The sequence below is a fragment of the Pleurodeles waltl genome, chromosome 8, assembly GCF_031143425.1.
Source record: "Pleurodeles waltl isolate 20211129_DDA chromosome 8, aPleWal1.hap1.20221129, whole genome shotgun sequence".
NCBI classification, from domain to species: domain Eukaryota; kingdom Metazoa; phylum Chordata; class Amphibia; order Caudata; family Salamandridae; genus Pleurodeles; species Pleurodeles waltl.
Genome location: NC_090447.1, coordinates 1,159,906,537 through 1,159,929,785, shown reverse-complemented (window position 1 = coordinate 1,159,929,785; position 23,249 = coordinate 1,159,906,537). Strand labels below are relative to the sequence as shown.

The following is a 23,249-nucleotide window of genomic DNA, read 5'->3' as shown; positions in this document are numbered from 1 at the left end:
CATCATTAACCCTATTCATCCCAAATGCCACTACCCATAATTGAACCTTAAAACCCACCCTGGCCCAAACATCTGCGCATCCATGAACCCAAAAAAACCCTCAACACCTTTGCACTCCACCCATCCTTGAAACCTAAAAACACTTCACACATTTCAACATCATTCATCCGTGAACCCTGAAAACCCCTCACCACCCCTACACAGCATCCACTTCTGAAACCTAAAAAGCCCTTTCTATGCCAGAATCCAATAATTCCGGACCCCTAAAAGCTCATCGCCCTAAACATTACCCATCCCTGAACCCACAAACCCCACATTAGTGCTACACGCTACTCGAATTTAATATAATTTTGGATTTTTCCTTAAAATTATCTTTCCCTTAAAATGTTTCCTTTAATTTTCGATTTTTGTGCATTTCCTTAAAATTAACTTTCCTTAAAATTAGTTTTCCATGCGGTTTCTTCTATTGCTTCTCAGTTTTAATTTTCCTTTAAATCACACATTACTTTTTATAACATCACAAATAAGACAACCTCTTTTGGTTGTTCCTCTGGGTCTGTTACTACTTCTTGTGCATTGTTTTTGGAGAGCTATTTCAGAATACTTGTTATTCTACAAAGTTTATATCCTTTGTCTCTATAGTATCTTGAAAAAATTAAACAACTCAGATGTCCATGAGGCAGTAGTCTGAAGAAAACCTTGGAACTGCACTAACTTTGGGAGGAAAGGACTTGAGTAACAGGTGTTGTACTACTGCAGTGCACTAACGTTCTTTGAACAGTGCACTGGGATAGCAAAGTAGACGACTAGCAAATAAACAACTGCAGGATATGGGCCTCTATGTGGACATTCTGAGAAAACACTAGTATGTGTGCATGGTTCGGCATCTTCAACTTGACCAATCACAGGAAAACTGGCTTAATTGGGATTAAACTGAAGGCCGTGTGGCCCTGCAGGATGTCAAAGCCATGACTAATACTCTACTTATCTCCCCCTCTGAACACAATGTGAAGGTATTTAATTTAGCTTTGTAAATGCTTTTGTGATTTGGGCAAATATCTTCAGAAGGGCATGCAGATAAAGAAAGCACCACACTATAAGATCCTGCCCTGTCCTCTTGACAAATAAACATTCAAAATAGTTGAGTGGGAAGCACACAGAGGTGGGCAAAGCACCACTTGTAACAAACGTTTAATGTACTCAATTTCTTCTGAATATTTTTAGAATATCTGCTTTCTAGCTTATCTTTAATAATGTGTAACTGCACCCACGAAATCTTAAGCAGGGGAGTGTAGACCTTCCTATTGATACACCATTAATAGCTAAACTAACTGGTTTAAGCACATAATGGCAGTGACCACGAAAAGACTGGCATGTCAAATTCCAGATGTGGCCATTTGTTCTGGATCATCAGGCACCCAAGTATTTCAGAGAAAGGAAAATGGCTTAAAAATATATGGGGAGACTTCTAGTGTTTATTTCATTTTAGGTTGGAATGCGTGGAAATGTTGAACGTGCTTTCATTTTGGATCTTTGTTTCATAGTTCTACTTTCTACAAGTGTCACTTGGCACCAACATGATGGATGTGTCTCCATCGTTCGCACACAAGTATTTCTTACCAGTGCGCAGTATCATTCGCAAAGTCTCTCATGAAGGCGGAGGATTACTTCTACAAAACAGGCGGATCAAACCGAATCATGGGTATAAATATGGAGGAAGATGTTGGCAATCTCAAATGGACTTGTATTATGAACTCACTACTATTCAGATTCATGGACTGCTTGCTGGTCGTGTTTGATGCACCTTGAAGACCTAGTAACTGGAACTAAGGGCAATGTATGGAAGGGGGTCTCGTGTAAAATGCTTAATAAACCTTAAAAGCAATACTTGTATATACCCATTCTACATCAGCTGTGATCTTTCTCTTCAGAGTTGGAGACGCACACATGGTGTAGCACATTATACCACTTTTAGGGCACTTGTTAGAGCTGGTCTGTGCTCAATATGGTTGTACAATATAGAACAATTAACATACAGAGGATCACTGCTTTTTAGTTGGAAAGACCTTGTTTGTGGATGTACCAATAGTTAAGTGTGGTTGGCCTTCATTTTTAGTTCTTCTCTTGGCGGGTATGGAGCACTACACCTATGTGGTGGTGAAACACAGCCAACATCAGAAATACAGCTTACGATTTTAAATTTCAGCCATTAGTGTTTTTTCTATGAATGCCAACAGTGGAAGGGTGTAAAATCACTTGGAGCATATGGCCTTCTTAGTACAACAGTAAACAAAGATTTCACAGCACTGAAAGGTAGATCAATGTCACCAGATCAAAGATACAAAATTACCTATAAAATCTCTCAAGCTACAACTGTAAGGAATAAACAGTGGGAAAAGATAGAAAGACAAGAAACTGGTTCTTTGATAGATGAAGGGTACATCTATAAGTGGCTCTGATAAATTACAAGATACACTTTAGTCGGATGAGCAGGCATAATGTGTTGACTGCACCACACATCTATAAAGAGACATGATACCTACCCTTACTCTTTCCAGTTCCTTTACTTTTGTATAAAGGTTTGGGTTGATGGAAAGCACATCGAATGCTGGGCTCAGCCATATGCTTTCTATGAGCTGTTTGGCAAAGTTGGAGACACAGTACTTGCTGAAATCCCACTTCATTAACATCCGCGCTGGAATTGAGGACTCAGCATAGCTATGGCAACAGTCGCAGAAGTATTTCCCAAGATAGTCACAGTACCTGAGCCTCCTGTTATATCCTGCATAATAATAAATATCAGACAGTTAAGTGTTGTCAGTTCACAGTGAACTTTTCTGCAAGATTCACGTTCCAGACTTTCATATTATGATTCATATACATATACTTAAGTCAACATTTGAAACTGCAGTGGGTAGGAGACAGAACTATATTAATGGATGCTCATTACGAGCACAACCACTGGAATAATGCAGCAGGGAAAGACCAAATTAAGTGGCTGGGTTGATTAAATGGTGCAGCAAGAAAAGACAAATTATGCAGCATACATAACATCTTGTGACAGTATTTGCATATGTTATTTTTACACAATTTAATCCTATCTGAAAAAAAGGTTTCTCCTCATTAGTACCAGTTACACGCCCAAATCAAGCAATAAGCAACACAAAGGTGACCAGTTAACCTTTATGAATCGTCTTCCACTGCCCAGCAACATGCGTTGCCACATTTTTAGTAACTCTTAATCCATTTGACATAGAAACATTTTTTGTCAAATCTGAAGATTAAGCAGCAGATGATGGATTGTGTGTCAAACACATAATTATGTTGAATCACAGACTTCTAGAGGCACTGATTATGGGGTTCAAAATTTTATTTTGAAATAAAAAGCAAGTTAGAAAATTATTTCCATGCTTGTGAACCAGAATACAGTTTCAGGGATTCCAAGCATTCTTCGTATTTCTCAGTGAAAGGGAGCAAGTTTCAACGTGGGACAAAAAGCACAAATATTTAGATTCAAGCTCATTAGTCACAGAAGGAGATTAGAAGGAGAAACAGCTGATCAATAACATACATTTCACTTAATCTCTATTTTACAAATTATTTTGTAAAATAAGTCAAAATTAAAAAACATTGTCCACAGCACTGAATTAATTATGCTTTCATAATGCAGCAATGGCAAATGAGATGCATGCGCTCTCTCTCTCTCGTTAAGTCTAATATTACATAATATCTTTAGAGAGCTTTTATGCAAGCTCCCCAATTTAAAAAAAAGAGACAGGAAGCAAAGTGGATGTCTAAAGACCTTTTCTCAACCAAGTATAATGTTCAAGTTCCTCAACAGCAGATTCTCCCACCTCTCAGTAACCTATTTATTCCTTTGAAACGTTTGCTAAATTATGCCCAAGTAACTCACCCAAGCTGTGAGTGATTTAGACACCTAGATACTTGATCTGATCCGTTAATTGGTGGTTCGGACTACACATGCCCATGTCATCATCTCCGTCTTATCCTTGTTGATTAGGTACCCTGATAACTTCACAGAGCTTTCTGTGTGCTTCTCAAGAGGTGGAATTGAATATTCTGATTTACAGTAAACAAGATTCAATCATCTGCATCCAATGCAACCTTAATAGTAAGCTCATGGTGCCTAAAGGGGAGCATGGATCAATCATGTCTGATTGTATGAGCCAAGGGTTCAATACAGAGATTAAAAAGCAGTGGCCAGAGCAGGCACCTCTGTCTAGTACCCTTCATAAGTGGGAAGGGAGACGTAAGTTCACCACTGACCAACACCATAGCTAAAGGAACCCTATATATAATTTTGATGGTCTTAAAGAGGTTTGAGGGAATCCCAAAAGGCCTCCATCACCTCCCAGAGAAACACACAATTAGCTTGGTTGAAAGCTTTCGCTGCCTCCACTGTGGCTATGGTCAAAGGGGAGTTAAAAGTTTCATCGAAATCAATAGCCTTTATCAGCAAGTGGGTCAAATCATGAAGAGGTCTACCTGGAATAAAGCCTTTCTGCTCATTGGTGACCACTGGATGAATAACCTTGGACAATCTCTGGGCAATGATTCCTGCAAAGATCTTGTAGTCAGTTTAATTGTGATTTCGGTCTGTATGACTGATTTTTTGGGCTCTTTACCAGGTTCGGTATCAAAACTATTGTTGCCTCATATCAGCAAGGGGAAGGTGGTGGGGCGACCTCTTTGTTACCTAGATAAATCAGGTTAAGGAAAATCATACTTACCCAGTAAGCATCTGTTTGTGGCATGTAGTGCTGTAGATTCACATGTTCTGCAAAGTCCTGTCATTCAGTTTTGGGTTTGGAGTGTTGCAAGTTGTTTTTCTTCGAAGAAGCATTTTTCTGAGCCATGGGATTGACTGGAACTCCTTTGTAAGATTGCTTTCCCGCAGGCGGGTGGGAAAACGAGTGCAGAGGAAGTATACAGAGAAGTCCATGCAAATATAAATACATATGTACAAGTGTGTACAAATATAAAGTAACTGGAACAGCCACAGGCAGCATGCGAGGAGGTAGGGTTCATGTGAATCTACATCACTACATGCTATGAACACATGCTTACTGGGTAAGTAACAATTTCAGTCCCTCCTTGAAAGCTGTGGCTAGACCGTGGGAGTTGCAGTTGTCTGGAAAAGGGTTCTTAGTAATGCTTGGCCTACGTTGGATTGCTGGCGTGCAAGAACGTCCACACAATGTTTTGTAAATGTATGTGATGTGGATTATGTAGATACCTTACAGATGTCATCTACAGTTATGTTTCCATTGAAAGTCATAGTAGCTCCCTTTTCCCCAGTAGTGTGTGCTTCAGGTGTGACAGGAAGTTGTCTTTTTGCCTTGGCATAACAAGTTTTACTATCTACCCAGCTATCTTGTTTTTTTATATTGGATAGCCTTTGTGAGGTAGTAACGTTTTCATTAAGAGCGGTTTGGTTTTACAAAGGTCTTTAGTTCTGTCAATGTATAACATCAAAACACGTTTAACATCGGAAGTGTGGAGGGCTCTTTCTGCAACTGAGTCAGGCTGTGGAAAGAAGACTGGTAGTTCAATGGATTGGTTGATATGGAATTGGGAAACCACTTTAGGAAGGAACTTCGGATTTGTGCGAAGGACCTCCTTGTCTCTATGGATCTAGAAGAAAGGTTCTTCCAAGGTTAGGGCCCACTAACACATCTGAGTGATGGGACAGCGACTAAGAATGCCACTTTCCAAGAAAGATGGTGAAAATGGCATGAATGAAGTGGCTCAAAAGGAGGGCCCATGAGCCTGGTAAGCACAATATTGAGGTTCCAGTATAGTGCTTGAGGCACTGTGGGCGGAATAACCCTTTTAATACCTTCCATGAAAGCTTTGATGGCTGTAAGCCTCAACAAGGAAGTATGTTGTCTGTTCTGTAGATATGCAGCTATAGCTGTGAGATGGAAGCGAATGGAAATGTAGCTAGATTACATTTTTGTAAATGAGCAAGTAAAAATGATGTCTTGGACAGTAGCTTTAACAGGATTAATACGTCTAGTTTGACAGTAGCATACAAAATGCTTCCATTTTGCAGCATAACATGGTTCAGTTGTTGGTCTACGAGCTTCCTTGAGGATTGTCCATACATTCCGCAGTCAAATCCAAGTAACCAAACTCTAAGGCTTCAGGAACCATGTCACGAGTTTGAGTGACTTTGGGTCTGGATGCCTGATCTCTCCTTGATTCCGAGCGAGATGATGTGCACTGTTGGGGCGCTTGTTGTGGAGAACTATTGAGAGGTCTAGAAGTGTGGTGAACCATGGCTGGCATGCCCTAGTGGGAACTACAATGATCATGGTGAAAGGCGTCTGCCTGATCTTCTGAACCAGAAATGGAATGACTGGGAAAGGTGGAAAAGCATAAGCAAATATCCCTGGCCAGTTCATCCATAGAGAGTTGCCCTTGGATAGAGGGTGTGGATACCTGGAAGCAAAGCTTGGGCTTTTTGCTTTATCTGCTGTAGCAAAAGGTTCCATCTGAGGAGTTCTCCACTTTCGGCAGTATTTTCAAGGGCTTGTGGCAGGAGTACCCATTCGTGGACTTGTTGCTGCATCCTGCTGAGCAGGGCTGCAAAGTTGTCCATTCCTTGGAGATACTCTGCCACTAGGTGAATGTGGTGGTGGAAAGCCCATTTCCATATTGTCTGAGAGAGCTGTGACAACTGTATCTCCCTTGTGTCTGTAGGTAATACATGGCTGGCAACCTTGCAAGATAGGTGATGAAGAAAAGCTTTCAGGGCTAGAAATACTGCCCGAAGCCCAAGGTAATTGATATGTATGGATTGGCGACACATACCAAAAGCCCTGTACTGTGAGTTCTTGAAGGTGAGAGCCCCAACCCATAAGTGATGCATCTACGGTCAGAATGACCGAGGCACACTGTCCAGAAAAGGCTGTCCTTTCAACAGGTTGATGGTGTTCCACCATTACAAAGAGTAGCAAGTATAGCGGTCTAACACAGAATCTTCCAGGTGACCCTGTGATTGAGCCATGGGCGAGAGACACTACGGTAAAGGACGCATGCGGAGTACGGCATGGGGAATGATGGCAATGCAGGAAGCCGTCATCCCTAACAGGAGCATGATAGTCCTGACTTTGTACGAATCTCCTGAAACTGGGGGAGAAGAGACTGAAAAGTGTGAATCTGAGCAGGATTGCTAACCCAAACTTTGCATTGAGAATAGCTCCTAGATAATGCTGTATATGATGAGGATGGAGATGGGATCTGACAAAGTTGATTGTGAATCCCAGTGTCCCCTGTCATTTGAGTGACGTTGGCAGCGTGCTGGCTTTGATGAGCCAGTCGTCTAAGTAAGGAACACATGTATGTTATGTATTCTGGGATGTACAGCAACTACTGCTAAGCACTTTGTGAAGACTAAGTTACTCCGAAAGGCAGGACTTTGAACTGGTAATGTTTAGGTATTTTCGATGTGCAGGGTGGATGGTGATACAGACGTAGGTTTCCTTTAAGAAGAGATTGTACTTCAAGAAGGGCGAGGCATTCGTGGGATAGCCTGTGAGAGTGAGGGGGGGTGTTTGGAGAGGGTGGTAATGAGGTCCAGACAGTAACCATGTTCGATAATTGAAAGGGCCCATTGGTCCGATTTTGAAGTTGCCCCCAGGCAGGTGTTGAGTGGGGAGACGTAGGTATTCGCTGTTCTGATGTGGAGATAGAGCTGCAGGTGGTGGTGCACTTACCTCTGCCTCGGTTGTTATTGCCTCTATGGGCCTCCTTGAAGAAGCCTCAAGAATATGGGGTTGAAGGTTGCCCAGCCTGGGAGGAACAGGCTTCTGAGGTTGTTGATTTGTAACCACCTCTAAAGGAGGGGTGACAAAAAGTGCCTCTTTGTGAGGAGACTGAAGAGCACCCATGGCCTTTGCGGTATCCATCTTTTTTCAACTTCAATGGTGGAGTCCACTTGAGGGTCAAAAAGATGCTCCTAGTCAAAGGGCTACCACTTGCTGGACCTCTGGTTTGAAACCGAAGCATCGAAGCCAGGCATGTCTCCTAAGTAGAATACTTGTGTTTATACTACGTGCAGCCATGTCGGCGGCCTCCAGGGCACAACAGATGTAATTATTAGTGATTGTTTGCCCCTCTGCATCAATCTGTTGTCCTCTTTTACAGTGATCGGGGAGATATTGGAGGAGCTTCTCCATTTTATCCCAGTGAGCCGATCGTATCTTGCTAGCAATGCCTGTGAACTGGTGAAGCATCAATGATTGGCTGCCTGTGCAGCCACCCTTTTGCCAGCAGCATCCAGCTTTTTGCTCTCCTTGTCTGGGGGAGTAGAGTACCCGGACTATTGGTCCGTTTACGAGCAGTGGTGGCCACTGTCGAGTCTGAAGTTACCAGGGATCTGATATATAGGGGATCAGAGGGAGCAGGTTTATACCTTTTGCCTACTCTAGGTTTGATAACCCTAGAGAGTACTGGTTCTTTAAAAATGTCATCTGCGTGACAAAGCATGCCAGAGATCACAGGGAGGAACTGGATATCCCTGTGTATGGACGGTAGGGTATTGAAAAGGAAGTCCTGCTCAATGGGGCCCCTGTGCAGCTCGGCATTACGGAAGGCAGCTGCTTGAGCTACTACCTGGTGGTAGAATGTAGTATCCTCTGGTGGGGGAGGGTCATGCAGGTTACAAATATGGGTCTGTACCTATCATGAGATCGGGGTATTTTGGGTGCCATGGATCTGGGTCCTGCTGTATCCCACCAAATCCTCCCTGATAAATAAAGAAGAACCCTGAGGTGTTAGATCTCCTGCAGCAGGAGAGGTAGATGAATGAGTTGGGTGGAAGAGACGCAGGGTGTAGAGGTAGTGGAGAAGGTGGATGGAGGAGGAGGAGGAAGAGGAGAAGAAATGGTGGTAGCCATGTTCTCTGACTTTTTTGGGCAGTGTTAAGTGTCCAAAGTCTCTTGGAAGGGCTGTTTCCTCTTTAATGTGAAGGAGTGGGGGGGGGGCAATAATGCACCCTGTGCCCTCCTGGATATGGAGGTGGTCCTCTGGAGTGTCCATAATCTCCAAAATAGGCTGAAATGATGATGGCGTAGCTGAAGACTGACTGGAGTCTTTAGGCTCCGAAGAAGTTGGCTTCCTTCTTTTCGGCACCAAATGTTTAGGTTGGTGTCCTTTTGTCAGTACCCAGGCAGAGGTGGAAGCTGGTTGGCTCAGAACCAAAGTAGTCAGTGCCTAAGTCTGGATTTAAATGGCTCGGACCAAGGAGCTGGAGGTTGATGCCGAAGACTGTGCTGTAGTCTTGACTATTTTTGTAGCCGAGCCAGAGGGTTGGGCAGCTGAAACAGTTTTTCAGATCAGACCATGGCCTGGTGGCAGTGGCGGTCCAGTGGCCTCTGTAAGGGGCCTTTTAGCCGTTTTACTGTGGGCAGCTGGGGCCATGGTACTCAGTTGCACTGATGTCACTTTGTGGCTTTTGAGATCCGACTGGACATCCGTGTCAGGGTCCTGCATAGAAAGGGCCTCCTCTTGCTCCAGCTCTTCGTTGGTGTGCTCCTCCCCAAAGATGTCCAGGGTGTCATCCGGGGTCTTATGTGCCATCTTCAACTGACGAGCTCTTCAGTCCCGAAGGGTCTTCTTTGGCAAGATAGATATCTGCAGGAAGCTTCCTGGTGATTGGGGGAAGAGGGACAGGTTACACACCAGAAGTTGGTTTGTGTGTGTGAATTTTCGAGTGGCACTGAGGACAAAAAGGAAACTATGAGCCATATGTACGAACACTTTTTCCCATAGACACAGAATGGGGAAAAACCTTTGCTACATCTGGCCCTATGTCCGTTCCATCAGCCCTGCATATTCTTTGGTGCCGCATTAATGAGGTAGGCCCGAACAGGCAAGATCACCCCGATGGGGCGCACAGTCAGTGCCCGGACTGAAGAGTGGAGACGAAGATGGAAATACGCAATTGAGAAAACAATACCCTTGATAAAGGAAAGATAGAAGGAAAGTTTCGAACAGGAGCAAGTTGAAAGACGGAGCAAAGACACACATCCGAACCAGACGGCGGAGTGAAAACAATCTAACAAAGGAGTCAATGCCCATGCTCAGTGTCACCGAGAAGTAGTCTCGTAGGTCTGAAAAATGTTTCTCGAAGAAAAAAACGACTTGAAAAACTCTGAACCCAACACTAGATGGCAGGAATATGAAGAGCAAGTGTATCTAACAGCAACACATGCCATTGAACATAGGGATTTCCAGACTGGAACCAAACACTCAACTTATATAGTTCTACAGGGAGTCTATCAGGGCCCGCTGCCTTACCTTTCTTCATGCTCACCACTTGACCCTTAATTTCCTCCTCTCTGATCTCTGCCTGTAGATATTCCCCATGCTCCTGAGACAGCCTAGGTAACCCCCTATTTGACAACCAACCATTAAATTCTTGAGGACCTGGATCTAAAACTTCCTGGTATACTACACTGAAAGTTCTTAGCAATTCTGTTCTTAGATCTTTCGTCGACTTAAACACCCTTCCCGCTTCTGCGTCCACAAGACTATCTATTTGATTCCTAGCCGGGTCTATCCTTATTTTCCATGCCAAAGGGGCTTCACTTACTCAAAGTGTTGCACTTTACTCATGTTCCATCTATCCCATAACCTTTGCTCAAGAGTGGCCGTAAACTTGCCTTGTAACTTCTCCAACTCAGTTGTAAGCTTTATGACTGCCCTGGTAATAGCTGAGCTGATCCCTGAATTTCCCTTTCCTTATGCCCTACTTCTGTTCATCATCTCCCCCAAAGCACTTCCTATGAATCAAACGATTTACATGTGCTGCTTTAGTAACACACCCCCTCAGAAACACTTTGTAAGTGTCCCAAACCATCAGCTCACTAGTGGACCAACTGTTATTCTCAAAGAAGGTCTTAGAGTATTATTACAGGATGGAGAATTAATAGCCGGATTGTTACAAGAGTCTAACATCCACCTTCCTCTGTCTCTTGCCACTGGCAATTCTATTTTCAAGTGCACCACAGCATGATCAGAGTTTGTGGCTGGGATATGAGATACTGATTTTACATACTGGGCCAGAGAGCTGTCCAGAAGAAAATAATCAATGCAGGAATGCTGCCCATATTTTTTTTACTATAAAATGTGTAGCAACCCGCTCTGGTTAGACCCAAATCCCTCATCAGATCTCTAAGCCCTATTCTCACTTTCTGCAGGCTCGTATTTTTGGGCTTAGATGTTCCATTAAGCTCAGTATCCAATGCCACATTGAAATCACCACCTACAATATATGGGTAGGGGAATTGCACCAGCTGGTATTCTAACATGCTCAGAAAAATAGGATCATTGCAGTTGGATCCATAATGTCCAGCGCATATCCACCCTTATCTATGGTGGCTCGCATCCATCTAGCAGAGCCATGAGCTCTATATCGTACCACTTTGATTCCACAGTTTTTCTTGACGAGTATGGCCACTAGTTCCTGCACCCATGAACATCGCAAAAAAAACCACAAACACTCTGACTTACATAGTTGGGTTTCCTGTAATGTAATAACCTGAGCCTTAGCATCCTTCTCTTGCACCAAATATAATTTGCTCCTAGCTATTAAGCCATTAACGTTCCAGCTTATTATTTCCATAACAGACCCCTGCATTGATACTGTGTGTTCAATGTCCTCCACTCAAGATACACACACTTACTGGGGATTTGTTGTTTCAGTGAAATGAGGACACTTTTCCCTGTTTCTTTCCCTCATGCTTCCCACCCATGTGCACTCTCCCTGAGGAACCCTCCCCACTATCTCTGGTGTTATCATCATGCCTTTAGGGCCTCCCCAACCACCGCAGAGAACCCCCACTCTCTCCCAAACTCTGATTTCTGTGCTGTGACTTATAATATAGGGACAGTGTACTTTCTCTAACGCTCTCCTCCCCTTCTGTGCAACACCTACTGCTTTTGAATAAGTGCTTAACACTTACTGCTAATACTAATACTAGGGGCAGGCCTTGTACAGGGTATAGTAACTTGTTAGACTACTTAAGCCATGCAGACCCATCAGTTATTACTAAACTGTAAAGGCCTTAATTGTCTTTATTACCATATTAGCTTGATCAACTTCCCTGACATTGTACATTTCATTCCTCCACGTGACTTTCATAGCTGCTGGGAACTGAAACTGAACTGTAGCACCAAGGTCCCTCAAGCTCCTTCTTTCCTCTGCCCATCCCCTCTCCCCCCACCAACTCCCAGTGTAGCTGTGCGGCAAGTCTTTCTACATATGACCTAATCAAATGTGTGAAAAGGTTATAGGACGGGGATTTTTGTTTCAAAACCGCTGAGAGAATTAACTCCTTCACTGCATAGATTTTTAAGTCAACCAGAATCTTTCAGTGGGGACTTGCGACTAGAATTCTGTCTGAAAGGGTCACAGTGCGCTCACTGAATTTGAGTCCAACTTGACAGCTGACCTGTCTCCCTCAGTAGATTGACAACAAATGTCCTAATGTCAGCTCTTCCTTGAGGATATTCAACAATTGCAGACTGTTCTTTCTAGAATTAATTTCCAGCCTTTCTAGATCCTCCCTCAGCTGCCTATTCTGGTACTGTAAACTCTCAATTTCATTTTTATTTTTTGACAGGCTTTCCTTAACCTAGACTAAACCCCTCTCCAGGAGATCTGTCCATTGAGCCAAGGCATCCAACTTACCACCCAATGCTTAACAGACCTCGCATCTCTCCCTCTGGTTCTGCTCTGAAGTCTCTAATTTGTGCAACATGTCAGCTTTCAAGGAAAGTAACGGTTCTGATAACTGCTGGCAGTGCTCTTGCCCCTGTACACCCCACTAATTACTGGGATACAGCTTGCTGAAGCTTCCTGCAGACCAGGCAAAGTAAACAGGTTAGGATATCTCAGTTCCAGTGAAGGTTGTGAAGATTGATTGGACTGTTCTCCGGCTCCCAAAGTATTTTTCTCCTGTGTATGGCCTAAGGGGTCTGTTAGGGTCTGAAATATATTTGTCAGCCGAATATGTGCGCTTAACCCAGTCTGACTGAGGATGCCGGAAGCTACATGTGATACCACTCCCTCTGCTATGGGGAATGGGGTGAGGTCTCTGACCTCATCTGCCCAATGCTCCCCCGCTCCAGTCCCAAATCCTGGGATGTTCATTAGAGGTGCTTCATTTCCAGTATCATTCCCAATCTGCGATTCTGACATGGCACCCTTATCAGTTTTCTCCATAAGTTTGAAGAAAATTCAAGGAGGGTGAAATCCTGCTCTGGGAGCTTTTCAACCCTGGCTCTATAGACTTCCTGTACCTCTGCTTGGCACACTTATGTAACAGGGATTCCTTCACCGGCAATTTAATCTTTAGGGTATCTCCACCCTTACTTGAAGCCAGTGCTGCTGCCCCCCCACTCCTTTGATGACTCAAGGGAATATCTGTTCTTCTCCAGTTCCTTGGCCAGCCTCAATGCGTCTTTCCGAACTACAAACATAAGAGCCAAATGCTGTGTCTGAAATAGAATCTCTTTATCACACCCTCTCCCCCCTTATGTATCTTCAGTGCTTTTCTTTTAATATTTCTGCCCCTTTCATGTTGCCTCCACACCATAATTAGCATGCTGCATATAAGTGGGGCTCCAATCCGAGCCAGAGCACACGCACTCAATATCAAGTGTGGTAAATGTCTGCAGGGTAGACCATTGTACACGAAGGATGCCGTCCTTAGCAGCGCTGCCTGTTGCGACCCAAAAGCCAAGCTGGGTCGCAGTTGCACGTCTCGTCATCAGCCAGTGTGGAGTGTGCCGAAAAGGAAAACATTGGGCTCCACCATTCGCTCTCTCCCGGCGTTAGATGTGGAACATGGTCTCGGTTGGGATAAACAATGTATGATTGGAGGTGTGGGGTTAACTATTTAGAGAGCCAGAGGGCCTCGGGGAAATGCTGGTCTAGCCATACAGATAGGCATCAGCCTGCTGCCATCTTCCTTGACAAGAATGGTCACCAGTGCAGTGTCATAAAAATCCTGACCCTTCCAAAAGAGTCCTTCCTTTTCAATACTATTCCGTTGTAGTTTCCAAAGAAGCAGACAGTTTCCACGGCAAGATGGGCAGTTTCATATGGGAGCTTAACAGGTCACGAATTGCCTGGAAGGGGTAAACATCCATTACACACGGTCATTACCACGCATGACTTACCACGGAGGCATTACCACTCATATCTTTAACACACATGCCTTTACCACAAATTTCATTCTAAAGTCATGAATGGTAAAGGTATGTGTGTGGTAAAGTTTTTGAAAGTATTTTATTTCGTAAAGGCGTGAATAGTAAAGGGGTATGTATGGCAAAGGTTTTGCAGGTACATACAGGTAAGTGGTGTGTGTGTGTGTGTCTGTGTGTGTGTGTGTGTGTGTGTGTGTAGATATATATATAAATAATATATCAAATCACTTTGTCAATGTTTTTCTTCATCACAGGTAGCCACACCATAACACCACTTCGTAGCACCATGACACCAAGAACAGAACACTGCAGGATCAATCTGATAATTTATTGAGCAAATAGTACACCAACCACAACAGGACACCAATGCATTTCAGCTACACGCTGTCTACTTAACAGTCTTGAACACCACGACCCCCATATTATAAACATGTGATCCCTCTTCTTTCTCCATGTCACGCACTACATCTCCTACGATGCCACGCCCAATCTCACCATTCTCAATGGACGCCATTTTAGAATACTACTAGGGTTATTACATGAAACTTTGATGGACATGAATCAGACAGCATTATCCACATTCTTTTACACAAATTTTAAATATTTTAATTCTCTGCTTGGTGCAAAACATCTTTCACCGATATGAAATGCAGATGAGTTCATTCTGTGGCCATTACAAAATATTCTATTATCCCATTATGTCGAAGTTGTTCAACTGCGTGTATTGTAGCCTCCAGATTACCAATCACCACACACAGCAATCTCTCGGGTGACAAAGTGCTTTGTGCAAAATAAATTAAATTTCAGGGATTTATAACTAAAACCATGGAATCATAATTCAGTGTATTGCAATAAACGACAAGCACATCACTGTATATCTTTAATAATTTCCCCAAAAGTAATCAGATTGCTGTGTGGCGATTAATAAGGTGCTTTGTGCAAACTAAATTACATTTCATAAATTTATGATAAAACTATATCAAAATTAATATATATTGCTCTAAAAGTCAAGCACATTAAAAAACTTTCAGCATTTCCCCATCTTCAAATAATAGGATGAGGTTCCATACTAAAGCAATGATATTCATGTTGCACTACATCCAAAAAGGATGCAGTCCAATTAAATTCTTAAGCACATTATAGACCCATAAGCACCATATTACTGTATTGTTCCATTCAGGATTCCAGGCTTCATCTCGGGGTATCTTAAGTGACCAGTGCTGTGCAAACCATATTTTAACATTTCCTTGATACAGTACATAAGAGCAAAAACGTGCCACAGAGCATCTTGAAAGAACTCCAACTTTAACTGCTGAATTTCTATGGCTTTGTACGAGTAAATTCAGAACCCAACTATAACGTCCCTGTAACCTTTTTTTTTTCTTTCTGTGAATTATATATATATATATACACACACACACACACACACACACACACACACACACACACACACACACACACCCTCAACACCCCTTACTGCCCAATTCAGCAGTTACAGTTAGTTCTTTCAAGTAACTATAACTTGTGCCCTAAGGTAACTATAACTTGAGGTATGTGGCTGCCCTAGCAATCACCTGATTATCGTCCGTGGTGTCTTCAGGTGGAGATGGCCCTGTGGGATATAGATCAGGGTCATTAGATGGACTAGGGTCTGGATCACACATATCCGATGGGTCAACATTATAAGGACTGTCACCCATATAATCCCCATTTGAAGAGGCAGGAGAACGTATAGAAACCTGTGCGGATGAAGGTGGTGATGGTGGAGTATGAGGTGGAGGAGAAGTAGGAAGGAAAGGAGAATGTGGTGAAGGCTGATGTACTGTCTTTGGCTTCTCCTTGTGTTTAAATATTTTTGAAGGTGCAGGCTCAGCTTCCAGACTTTCTTGGAATGACTGTTTCCTCTTGGTTTATAGTAGGAGGAGGAGGAGAGGCAATAAGTTTCCATGTATCATTTTGGATTTGTATTTTCTTCTGTTTGTTGTCCATCACTTTCAGAAGGGCCTAATTTCTGTGGACTCCTCTGCAGATGAACATTTTCACTTCCCACAAATGTACGCACCGAAATCTTGGTGACGGACTGCTTTAATCGGGCCGAAAATGTGGTTTCAGAAGCAGAAGGCAGTTTTGTTGGTCCTGAAGAGGACTTTGCATGCTTTGGCTCCGAAAAGGAGCTTGGATGTTTCGGCTCTGAGGTGGTATGTACGCGTTTCGGTTCCGAAGTGGAAGCTTCCACCTTGCGACTAGATCCCTAAAAAAGCGTGGCAGTCTGTTCGGTCAAACACATTTTGGCCTTCTTCGATGTCGAACTCGAGGGCCTGTTGTGGAGATGTAATTTTCGGGTCCGAGCATGGCCGGCAAGCAGTGGTGGACCCCAGACCAATCGGTGCTGACTTTTTAAGATGTGTTTGGTGATGGGAAGGGGCTGGCGTACTCACATACTGTGCCGCAGGAATAACTTGGCTGTCCCCATCTGAGTCACGGTCGGAATCAGAGTCTGCGATGGAAACTGCAGTCTGTGCCTGTTCCTCACCGAAAATGTTGGGCGTTTGTTCGGTTGACTTCAATGCCTTCTCTAGCAGACGCACTCTTAGATCCCGCAGAGTCTTCTTGGAGCAGAAGGATCGGCACGCTTCGCAGGTCTCCTCTTTATGATCTGGAGAGAGACAGAGGTTACACACAGAGTGTTGGTCGGTGTAGGGGAACTTTGCGTGGCACCGAGGGCAGAATCGAAATGGAGTTCGATCCATGAGCCTGTGACGCAGTAGGCCCGAGAAGGGCGGGGCGCCCGAAAGGGTGTTTAATCGATCCCGAAGCTAAAATTGGATCGAGTGTAGTTAGGTAAACGCGTTCGAAAAACAATAGCGACGTTTAAAGTAAAGACAGAGAAGTTCAGATAGTACCGAACTGAGATCTACCAGAGCGAGAGGGAGCACGTCCGAACTCAACGGCAGAAAGAAAACAATCTAACAAAGGACACAATGCCCAAGTGCACTATCACCGAGAGGAGAGTCACTCGATCTCGAAAAATCTTCTTCGAAGAAAAACACTTTTAACAAACTAGTTGGAGAACTTATGCAAAACATGTTTATCTGCAGCTACACATGCCATCGAATATATATATATATACACACATATATATATATATATATATATATATATATATATATATATATACACACACACACACACACACACACACACATACATACACACACACACACATTATCCTCACCACTTTACTTTTTACTACGCATATACCTTTACCATGCATGCTTTTACCATGAACATTTTGTTGTAAAGGCATGGTCGGTAAAGGCATATGTGTGGTAAAAACTTTTGTCGTAAATGTATGTGTGCTAATGACACATGTATTGTACTGACCTCGTTCTAAAGGCATACGTGGTAAATGCATGTATGGTTCAATTATACATCCACCTGAAAGAAGTTAAGGAATCAACTGAACAAGGGGAAATGGCTTGCCTGATTGCCAGAAGTATTGCTACGCTTTCAAAGTTAAAACTTTAGCATTTTAATGAGCACCCCAACTTCTATCCATATGGGACCACTATGTTGCTATGCTCCTCGATCTTGGCCAGGAAAGGTTTTTATTTAAGTTTGGCAATTCTAAACTTTTCAAACTGGTCCACCTTAAGGTCCTGCAGTCAGCACTTAGAACTTGGGTTTGTGTAAGAAATGTTATGGGAATACACTACTATTCTGATTTTGCCCCCATTTGGGTTTCCCCTGGAACCCCGGAATGGTTAAAGAACAATCTCAGTTGCCCATTAAACAGGGCGACCTTTAAAAACTGGGGGGACTGTAGAGATGGGGAAGCTTTGTTTACCTGGCTAACGGTGCGTACAAGTGGGCCACTGGTAAAGTTCAAATATTAGCAACTATGTTCATGGTGGACTGCGCAGGGCCTAATGTAAATGGGTAGGTGGGATCATGAAGCTCTTTTAGGGGAGCGAAGTCCCTTTTATAAAGAAGTGTCTTTCTGGTACTGGGATATTGTGGTGGCTGAAGACTTGATAGGTAAGGAGGCCTATTAGATCTGGGAAAAAGACCTGTCGGAACTTGCAAACGAGGAGTTATGCCTAGTATCTTTCAGTTTTCTTTATAAGACAAAGAAGCTGGCTTCCCTGAAGTGCAACTATCTCTTTACACTTTATAGGGCCCACTGGATTCCCTTAAAGATGGCCAAGCGTGCACGATGTACATCCAGGTGCAAAAGATGCAACACGGTAAATGTGGATGATATACACCTTTGTGGAAAGTCAAGTACTGAGAGATTTGTGGAGAATGGTCAATGAGTTATTAAGCAAAATCTTTTGTGTTGCAATCAAGGTGAGCCACTCCCTGATTTTGTTTGGGGTTGACATGGAGCTAAATGGCCTAAACAAGTGGCAGAGAAGTCTACAGTTTCTCTCAATGTGTCGGCTAGGAGAGAAATTTGTAAAAACTGGTTATCGCAGGACTCTCCATCTGAGCATGAGTGTGTGAGGGCGGTTAGCCTCTACTGCCATACTGATATAGTCTGCAAAAAGAACAAGCATTTGCAATGCAATGGAACTCAAATTTGTTCGACTTAGAGCTATTAGCACTGTAAAGTCCTAACCGGAATTTTCTTGCCACAAATTGAAAATGAAAAGTTATGCAGTTTTACATAAGCAAGAAGATTTAAAGCGCCACGCCATGAGCGCGAAGGAGCACACAAAATGAAACAGAAGTTTGCTCGCAGTCAAACGTATCAGCAGTTATCAGTTTGCAATTATGTATGGGTCGATGTCATGCAAAGCGCGCGACTACTCCCCAGCGAGATCGCGCTACGGAGGAAATAAAAAGAAAAAGTAGTCCAGAACCCAAGCGGAAAACATGGAGCCTTGTATGTTTTCAGTAGTTTATTGGTGCTGTTGAGGAGGGCTAAACACTGAAAAGTCATGACGTATGCATGCCTTTCAAAAACGAAATCATGTGAATTTTAAAAGGAAAGCCCACAAACCAATTAAACTGATGGACGTGACATGGGCATGGTTAAAAGACCACAGAGAGATTACAACGGGGGCCAGAGCACTTCTGCGCTCGACACTAAAAAGGCTTAGAGAAGGTGGCTTCCCATTATAAACTGGTGGGACAGAGCCATATTGGTCGAATGATTATCCTTTTGCGTTGCAGAGAGAAACAGGATTTGTTAGAACTTAATTCAGCAAAACGCTATAGCCAGTTAAGAACAGGGAATGGCAAAGATTTTTGTCTTTGATAAGAGCAAAACTAGAGGCTGTGAAATGAGGACAAACCCCCCACCCTCGCTACCCCCGATAAAGTATAACATTTATCTTGACACCCTGAATGGAAAATGTATTGGACAGCCATAAAGGGAAAAAATCATTTAAGGGATTTACTATTTCTGCATGTCCACTATTAAGCAAAGGAAACAGCCTTTCTTAAATGTTTATTTAACAACATCATCATGAAAATACTTTCCATTCATAAATCTAGATTGTTTGATCAAATATACATTAACACCACTCCCACACCATCAGCAATCTAATAATACCCTGAAAGGAGGCACCACAGGATAATTAATTGCTCACTTTATATGAGGTTCAAGAAGAGGCCAAATTGTGGAAAAAACATTTCTTGTATCCACCTAGGACAAGCATTCTGAAATTGCTATTTTGATAGAGTACCCAAAACATTTGCCTTCTGCATAACTTTACAAAGTAAGCAACCAATTATTTTCTTTAAAAATAACATTATGCTCTGATTCATTGTTATGGGAGTGTTAAATCACAATTTGATTTGCTTTTATTGTAATCATAAATTTTCTATTTTTATTAATGTCTTTTTAAAGTTTTTCATCCACATTTTTGTATATAAAAATGTTCTGTATACTGGTGCATGGACCAAAAAACGTATTTAATTACAAACAGTGCTCCTTGGATCTTCCTCCCCCTTATGTAAGGCTGATCGGGAACGTGTTTTAATAAATAATTTTAATGAGTGTTTATGTATTTTAAGTAAGCAATTTATGTAGGGAATAAAACAACATAGAAAGTAATGCTCGCATTTGAAAATGTGATTACGATGAGTGGCCGCCAATGTTCACAATGTGTGCATACTAGAGAATTAATATTATGAAATGTTGAATATATGTTTGACTAATGTAATAATATGTCATATTAAGGGTTATGCAGTAAGCTCTTGCTTTATTAATTGTAGGCCTTAACTTAGCGAATGTCTTGGCCTACTTGCCAGGCCTCATGTCAAAGCTGTATTTCTTAGCGTTTAATAGAGTTAGACTGTGATTTCTATTGTATTGTTTAAATGTGCTCATAACGGAAGCTTTCTCATGAGAGCCGAATGCTAGAAGATTCTGTTCTTGCGAATGTAACATTTTGTGTGTAATGTGTGAGACTGACTTTCTCAGGAGGAGAACAATGGAGATACTGATTGCAGTGGAAGCTGCAACAATATTGTTACCTGAAAAACCGGATGCGGAGGACATTGCAGGACAAACCAATCAACGACATGTGAACAGAGTAATAGTAGGATTCATAGATTTGGAGTTTTAGTTTTATTGAACAAAGTGTGAATATGTGATTAACTGACCGATAGGGATTTGGGAAGTAGTTTTACTAGTTTTAATATAACAATAATACACAGAGAAGACCCCACCATTTCCCATTTTCTTCCTGACCGAAGGGTTATTTTCTTGAGCGTCTTGACAAGAGGCCTGCCTAACTTTAATGCTTAGAGACTTTGCATTTTCTGAACTTTGATGCTGAATCCTGATGCCTTGCTGATCGACTGATGTCCTGGGGACAAAGACTGACTCTGCTAGCTGATCCACACTAAGGATAGGTATAATGCAATAGACTGTTTATTATTATGCATATTTGCTTTTCTTTCTAGGTACCAACTGCACTGTTTTGACAGAGCCATAGTTAGATGTTTTCAAAATTTGTGTTACTAACTCTTTTTGCCTGAAGCCCAACATGTTGATGCTAATCTGGTGTTAGTTAAGGCTCCTCACTAATGAAATTATGCTAATAGGGATAGATGTTTGATGAATTTCTCTGCTAAACTTAATGTATTTAATTACTTTGACGCAGTTGACTTTGTTACTGATTTTCACCGTAACTTTAGAATGTGTTGTAGTTCAAGCTTTGATTAGATTACGTTTCTTCTGCCACTTTGGACAGCCAGTATTGTTTCTGTATGGGTTACATTTGATATTGAGATTAAGCTACATGACCTTAGCATTGTTAATGGAGGGAAATAAATATTCTAACTTTTACTAAAAGGTGTGGTTATTCATGACTGAAAGGTAATGGTGCATGACAATTACTGACTCCTTTGATTATTGATTGCTAATGATTATTGCTTATTGTGTATTGATTATGTAATGGAGCTATGGTAAGAAAATCTTAATTGCGAGGCAAAAGGTTCATCGACCTATTTGCGTCCCCTTGTAAGTTTACTTATTAAGGTCAAACGCGCTAGCAAGACAAGTCTCCCAAAGAGGCATTATTGGCAAGTGCAGATACAGTGGCCCTTGTAGCACCCACCTACTGTAGCCCAAAGCACCAATAGGGTTAACGTAGGGACTGATGTCCAGAAAATTATAAGAATCCACCTTAGTTATTAGGTATTATCAGCACTATGTCAGCTTCTCCAGCGAGTAGCTTGTGAGCTACTGGTAGCTGTCCACCTACTTGTGAGTAGCTCTCCCGTATTCTGCTCAGCTTACTAAATTTGATGCTTTAATTTATATATCCATACCAAAATGGAGTGTGCATTGGAGGTTAAAATATGTGCATTTTCAGAATTCTTTAGCTGATGTTTCAAGACAAGTGATTCAATTTTCAAAACCTTTTTTAAGCTGGTACATTAATGATAATGAAAATGTCACTTACCCAGTGTACATCTGTTCGTGGCATCAGTCGCAGTAGATTCGCATGTTTTGCAATTGCTCGCCATCTGGTGTTGGGCCGGAGTGTTACAAGTTGTTTTTCTTCGAAGAAGTCTTTCGAGTCACGGGACCGAGTGACTCCTCCTTTTGTCTCCATTGCGCATGGGCGTCGACTCCATCTTCGATTGTTTTTCCCCGCAGAGGGTGAGGTAGGAGTTAAATTGTAGTAATAGTGCCCATGCAATGGAGTGACTAAGTATGCACCTATTTAAGGTTGAGATGATACATATATAAATAATTGAAGGTAACTTCCAAACTGCTACAGGCTCCCGGGGAGGCGGGTGGGCACATGCGAATCTACTGCGACTGATGCCACGAACAGATGTACACTGGGTAAGTGACATTTTCAGTTCGATGGCATCTGTCGCTGTAGATACGCATGTTTTGCATAGACTAGTAAGCAGTTATCTCCCCAAAAGCGGTGGATCAGCCTGTAGGAGTGGAAGTAGTCTGAAATAATGTTCTTAGTACGGCTTGACCTACTGTGGCTTGTTGTGCGGATAACACGTCTACACAGTAGTGCTTGGTGAATGTGTGAGGCGTAGACCATGTGGCTGCCTTACATATTTCTTGCATTGGGATGTTTCCTAGAAAGGCCATGGTAGCACCTTTGTTTCTGGTTGAGTGTGCCCTTGGTGTAATGGGCAGCTGTCGTTTAGCTTTAAGGTAGCCGATTTGGATGCATTTAACTATCCATCTGGCTATACCTTGTTTTGATATTGGGTTTCCTGCATGAGGTTTTTGAAATGCAATAAATAGTGGTTTAGTCTTTCTGATGTTTTTTGTTCTGTCAATGTAATACATCAATGCTCTTTTGACATCTAATGTATGTAGTGCCCTTTCAGCTACGGTATCTGGCTGTGGAAAGAACACTGGAAGTTCCACTGTTTGATTTAGATGGAACGGTGAAATAACCTTTGGCAAAAATTTAGGATTGGTCCTTAGGACGACCTTATTCTTGTGTAGTTGTATAAAAGGTTCCTGTATTGTAAACGCTTGAATCTCGCTTACTCTTCTTAGGGAAGTAATG

The 23,249-nt window shown here is 42.4% G+C and overlaps 1 protein-coding gene across 3 annotated transcripts in view; it reads right to left on the bottom strand.

Moving 5' to 3' along the window:
* RUBCNL (rubicon like autophagy enhancer) overlaps positions 1 to 23,249 on the bottom strand; it is a 136,011-nt gene that overhangs the window by 38,819 nt on the left and 73,943 nt on the right. For all 3 annotated transcript variants that reach the window (XM_069205391.1, XM_069205390.1, XM_069205392.1), the window contains one exon: positions 2,544 to 2,782. In XM_069205391.1, the coding sequence (XP_069061492.1) occupies positions 2,544 to 2,782 (239 nt within the window). The remainder of the gene's footprint in view (positions 1 to 2,543; positions 2,783 to 23,249) is intronic.